Source organism: Ananas comosus, linkage group 11 (assembly GCF_001540865.1).
Source record: "Ananas comosus cultivar F153 linkage group 11, ASM154086v1, whole genome shotgun sequence".
Lineage (NCBI taxonomy): Eukaryota > Viridiplantae > Streptophyta > Magnoliopsida > Poales > Bromeliaceae > Ananas > Ananas comosus.
Genome location: NC_033631.1, coordinates 984,543 through 990,372, shown reverse-complemented (window position 1 = coordinate 990,372; position 5,830 = coordinate 984,543). Strand labels below are relative to the sequence as shown.

The 5,830-nt window shown below is 41.6% G+C and overlaps 1 protein-coding gene across 1 annotated transcript; it reads right to left on the bottom strand.

The window, feature by feature from the left end:
• Window positions 540–2,804, bottom strand: LOC109717533 (probable LRR receptor-like serine/threonine-protein kinase At1g74360). The gene is made up of 2 exons (XM_020243377.1): window positions 2,738–2,804; window positions 540–2,641 (listed from the first exon to the last, which is right to left on the bottom strand). Exons 1-2 carry the CDS (start codon window positions 2,802–2,804, stop codon window positions 540–542), a joined length of 2,169 nt encoding a protein of 722 aa, XP_020098966.1.

Here is a 5,830-nt window from a genome sequence, read left to right as displayed (position 1 = left end):
CCCAGCGGGCTACGCATAGAGGAGGCTCGGCAGGCCGCAGGCGGCGGGTGAGCCGCAGCGGGCGACAGGTTCAGGTGCGGGGCGCGGTGCGCGGAGCAAGAAGCGGGGCGGGCGCACGGTCCAGAGCACGGAGTGGAGGGGAAGGAGAGAGAGAGAGAGAGAGAGAGAGAGAGAGAGAGGGAGTCGGGGGAGAAAGAGAAAGAGAGAGGGAGAGAGAGAGAGAGAGAATTTTATAATTTTATATTTTAAATTTTATATATAAATTTTAAATTTTTAATCTTAAAATTTGATTTTAACTTATATATATATCTAATTTTATTTATAAATATATATTTATTTATTATATATAATTTTATATTTAATTTTTTTTTATGTTTAACATTTTAACTTAGATCTTAAATTAAAAAAAATTAAAAATATTTGTTCAAAATATTTTAAAAATTATCCAAATTTTTCGCTGCGGAGCGCGGGCCTTCACTAGTATTAATGAATCGTGGTTCACAATCCGATTTTGAAAATAAAAAATGCGGTACGGTTTTCTAACTAATACGGTTTATCAAGAGGACAAACGAAATGATTCCGCACGTAAGAAAGGCGGAGATGAAGGCGACGAAGAACCAGGAAACCCCCTCCCTCGCCCGCGCCCTCCTGCCGGTCGCGGTGGCGCCGCCGCCGCTCGGTAGCGATGGCCATGCTCCGGCGGCGGAGGAGGAGAAAGAAATGTTGGGGTCGCCTAGAAACGAGTTGAGGTAGAAGGTGGCCATCTGGCCGGTCAACGGGACTACGCCGGAGAGGTAGGGGTTGAACGAGACGTTGAACTTGCTGAGCTCCGTGAGCGCATTTAGGCTCCCCGGGAATTCGCCGGAGAAGTTATTCCGCGATAAATCCAAGATCTCAAGGCACCGAATTCCGCCGAGCTCCAACGGAATCTCGCCGGAGAAGCAGTTGTAAGACAGGTTGAGCGACACGAGGGGGAGCCTCCCGATCTCTCGCGGGAGTCCGCTGGACAGTCGGTTGGCATCGAGGTAGAGCAAGTTAAGATTCCGCATCCCGCCGATCTCTGGGGGAACGCCACCGGCGAGGAGGTTGCCAGAGAGCTGCAGGTAGCCGGATATCGCAAGTGTCCAGATTGGCGACGACGTGTTGGTGCACACGGGAACGATTCCGAGGCCCTTCAGCAGCCGGTCCCACGTCGTCTGGCAGCTCTTGTGCGTCATCACGGTGTACACGAAGTTGAACGGCGGGTAATTCGCCGGGAGCCAACGCTTCAGCGTCAGGCAGTCCCCGGACCCCATGGCGACTCCTGCATCCTTGCGGTTCGTCGCAAACGTCGGCTCTGGGTCGCGGCCCATGTTCGCGATGCCGCCGGTCAGCCGGTTGTTGGCGAGCATCAGCCAGAGCAGCGACGACAGGTTGCCGATCGAGGGAGGGATCTCGCCGCTCAGCTCGTTGAACGACAGGTCCAGCGCCTGCAGCCCCGCGATGTTACCATACTCCGCCGGGATGCTGCCGTTGAAATTGTTGTATGCTAGGATCAAGAATTTAAGCTTCCGCATCTCGGCGATCGCAGCGGGCAGCGGGCCGGAGAAGCTGTTGAAGCTGAGGTCCAGTCTGCTGACTTCCGGAAGTTTTAAGATTCCCGATTTCTCAATGCCGCCAGTGTAGTTGTTTCCGTGCAGGACCAAGAATTTCAGCGTCGCGAACCGCCCGAAGATCTCCTGTACCTCACCGCCGAAATTGTTACCGTTCAGATCGAGCAATACTAGTTTGCCGCAGTTCAGGAGCTCCTCCGAGACATCGCGGTCGAACCGGTTTCTCCCCAGGAACAGGCTTTCGAGCTCCATGAGCGCCCCGATGCCCGAGGGGATTGCGCCGCCGAAGCCGTTCCCCGACAGGCTCAGGAAGTTCAGTTTGGGGCAGTTCGCGATCGAATTCGGAAGCGCGCCGGAGAAGTTGTTATCCGACAAGTCCAGCGATTCGAGGGCGCAGTCCGCCGTGAAAGCGCCGGGAAGTATCTCTCCGGTGAGGTCGTTCTCCGCAACGGAGAACTCGCGGAGCGAATTTAACCCTTGCCATATCTCACCGCTAAAGTGATTCGCGCTCAAATCCAGGTACCGGAGCTTCTGGCACTTGTCGAATACGCCGGCCATCTCGCCGGTGAAGTTATTCGTGGAAACATTCAAAACGGAGAGATTTGTGCAAACCGCGGGAAAGTTGAAGGCAATCGGGCCTTCAAACCTGTTGAGACTAACGTCCAGAATCTCCAAATTCGCCAATCCGCTGACGTTCAATTCGCCGGAAATAAGGTTGTGCGAGATATTGAGATAGCGGAGGCCGCAGCAGCGGTTGAGGTCGGCGGGGAGGGTGCCGTCGATGGTGTTGGCGGAGAGGTCGAGGCGAGCGAGCTCGGTGAGGAGGGAGAATTTGCCAAAGGCGGGGCCGGAGATGTTGGACGACGAGAGGTCGACGCCGACCACGCGGCCCATGGCGGCGTCGCAGCTGATGCCGGACCAGTTGCACGGCGTCGGCTCCGACACGTCCCACTCGGCATACCCGCCGCGGTTTATCGGGTTGTGTTCTTGCAGGAATTGCTTGAGCTCGGCGACCACTTCTTTGTCGCTCAACCCTTCTACAACATCACCTGTTGCATATTGGTAGAATAAGTGCGAAGAGATTATTAAGGCAAAATTCACAGAGAGATAAACAGAGACGTATAGAGTGTACATGAAAAGAATACCGGTGATGAGAATTGAGGATAGGAGGAGGAGAATAAGTGTTGGAATAGTGGCTGCTTCGTCCGACATATCTCAGCTTGTATCACGGAGATAACTAAGAATAGGAATAAATAAATAAATTCTCTTCTTCTTTCTTTCTTTCCGTCTCGCTCTTCACCGCGTTTTATTGTACTCATCAGTTGACCAACGAGAATTAGCACGAAAATAGAAGCACTAAAATTAATTACGTAGCTTATGTGGAGGAGCGATAATTTAATAATAATCAAGTTATTCTTTTTCTTTTTCTTTTTTTTTTTTAGAGAGATAGATAGCACGTTACTTGTTTCGTTTATTTTATTTAGAAATAAACTTAGCTAGAAATGTGAATCAATTAGGATTCAAACTTGGGTCTCAAGTATAAACCACCAAGTTCTTTACCACTTGCTCTAGGCACGGTCGGTAATCAAGTTATTCTTTGTCGCAAGTAATTCATATGCAAATTCTCGGTGGGCGCTGCATATAGAGTTGCTTGGGTTTTAGTTCTGTTGAATTTTGGGTTGTTTTAGTGGATTATGGTCTAATTTGACTCCGTGATCTTTTAGGGCTTCCTTTGGTTCAAGTATAAGGAAGAACTAGCTTATATCAGGGATAGGTACAACTTTAGATATAAGCGAGAACTAGACTAATTTTGTGTGTGTGTGTGTGTGTTTTTTTTGTTTTTTTGTTTTTTTTTTATTGAGAGATAGATAGCACGCTACCCGCTTCGTTTATTTTATTTAGAAATAAACTTAGCTAGAAATGTGAATCAACTAGGATTCAAATTTGGGTCTCGGGTATCAACCACTAAGCCCTTTGCCATTTGCTCTAGGGACGGTCGGTTAGACCAATTTTGTATTTCGATGAAAATTTAGTTGTTTTCGAGAATAAGAAAAATAGTGTCTGCATAGATAAGATGGAATAAGAGGAATAGTGGATAGTTATAAATTAAAAATAATGATATTACCCATCTTATTATATTTAAATTTTAAATTTTTAGATTTTGCATTTATAATTTTAAATTTAAAATTTTAACTTTTAAATTTTAAAATTTGAAATTTAAAGTAAAATTTTAAATTTCAAATTCTTAATTTTAAAATTTAAATTTAAATTTTAAATGTTTTAAAATTTTAAAATATAAGAATTGAAAATGTTAATGGTTAAATTTTAAAATTTTATATTTAAAATTTTAAATTTTAATTAATACCAAATTTAATTTGAAGATAATAACAAATATCAATTCTAAATTTATAAATTTTAAATTTTAATTTTAATTTTAAATTTAAATTTTAATTTTCAGGTTATAAATTTTAAATTTAAAAATTTAAACTCTATTTTAAAACAAAACTCACACTCTCTCTCTCTCTCTTTCTCTCTCCCTCTCCCTTGGGTGGGAACAAGCTTGTTCAGGTGGGAACTATTTAGTTTCCATCCAAAAATTCTTGTTTGGATACAATATCTCTCTCTCTCTCTCCCTTGGGTGGGAACAAGCTTGTTCAGGTGGGAACTATTTAGTTCCCATCCAAAAATTCTTATTTGGATACAAGATATCTCTCTCTCTCTCTCTCTCTCTCTCTCTCTCTCTCTCTCTCTCTCTCTCTCGAGCGGGAATAAGCTTGGTGGGAACAAGCTTGTTCCCACCTTGGGTGGGAACTATTTAGTTCCCACCCAAAGTGGGTTATCCCAGGATAACCTAGGATAACCTAGGATAACCTAGGATAACCCGCTTTGGGTGGGAACTAGTTTCCACCCAAAAATTCTTGCTTGGGTACAAAATGTGAAGGATCAAATGGCAACTAAGAAATGGGTGAATTAGTTGACAACTAAAAACTTAAGTAAAATTAAATCAAAATAAAAAAACACAATCAAATAAAAAAAGAAAATCAAACTCAGATAACACAGATGATTTATCCTAATTCGACTTTTCTGCCTACTCCAGTCTGATCCTTCTTCTTTTCGAGATACCGATTTCACTATCACTTGGCCTTTTGAATAGAGTAAGACCAAAGCCGCTTACAATCACACAATACTTCTTTTACAACCTCTAAAGAAGCTCACAATTACAAATCAATGAAAAATTAGGACTTAGAGAATTTTTCTGAAGTTGTATCACAAACAACATCCAAATCCCCCTTTAAATACACTAACCATCATTTCAAAAACGGAATAAAGGTATGATTAAATCATAATGGATTTTAATTTGAATTTTAACCATATTTGGAAAATGCATTTGAATTAATTCCAACATAAATTCAAATTCATACCACATATGCAAAACTTATTTGAAATATTATTATATTGAAAAGCTCATTTGAAATTATACCAAATTCGTAAAATCCTTTTAAATTAATACTAAAATGTAAAACTTTTGAATTCATTCCACATTTGTAAAAGCTTTTAAAATAATGCCATACATATATAACTTATTTATATCATATTTTATATTTTTTAAATTCATGCCATAATAAAATCAATTTTGAATTTATACTATACATAAAATCTCTATACCATATTAAAATAATGGCTAATTTTTTGACATTAAGCTCAAATCAAACCCAAAAGATAAATTGGTCAATTTGATTAGGTTGATCGGCTCAAATCCGATAAATTGTAAAGAAATCCTCCAAATTATTGTTGTGCCACTTGCATCCAATTTGGTACAATTTGATCTTGTCCGGACCAATTTGAACAATTTGATTGAATGGTTACCTTTGATCAATTTTGGTTCGGCTTAAGCCACTTTAAATTCAATTACAACCTGAAATTCCTAAGTAACAAATTAAATCCAAAATTTGTTTGTTATCATCAAAATTTATTATTAGATAAAATTCAACAAAATGGAGTATAAGAGCCTTATACCTCATCTTGTACCCAATCGAAACGGGCCCTTAGTGTTCTTTGAGGAGAAGAGCCGCCCTTGTTGACCAGCTTTTGTTGGCTATTTATTATTGGACTAAAATAGATTCAACATCCTGCCCTGTGACATTAGGTTCAAGAAATTAATAAGTTGAGTTGGGTGAGTCTAATAAGTTGAGTGGGAGTGCGGTCTACAAGAGACCTAACAGCAAGATGACAGACAA

Excerpts from the sequence above, each read along its gene's own strand:
- LOC109717533 (XM_020243377.1), bottom strand. The coding sequence starts at position 2,804 with ATGTCGGACGAAGCAGCCACTATTCCAACACTTATTCTCCTCCTCCTA. Across the intron at positions 2,642-2,737 it reads ATCCTCAATTCTCATCACCG|GTGATGTTGTAGAAGGGTTG; the intron begins GTATTCTTTTCA and ends AATATGCAACAG.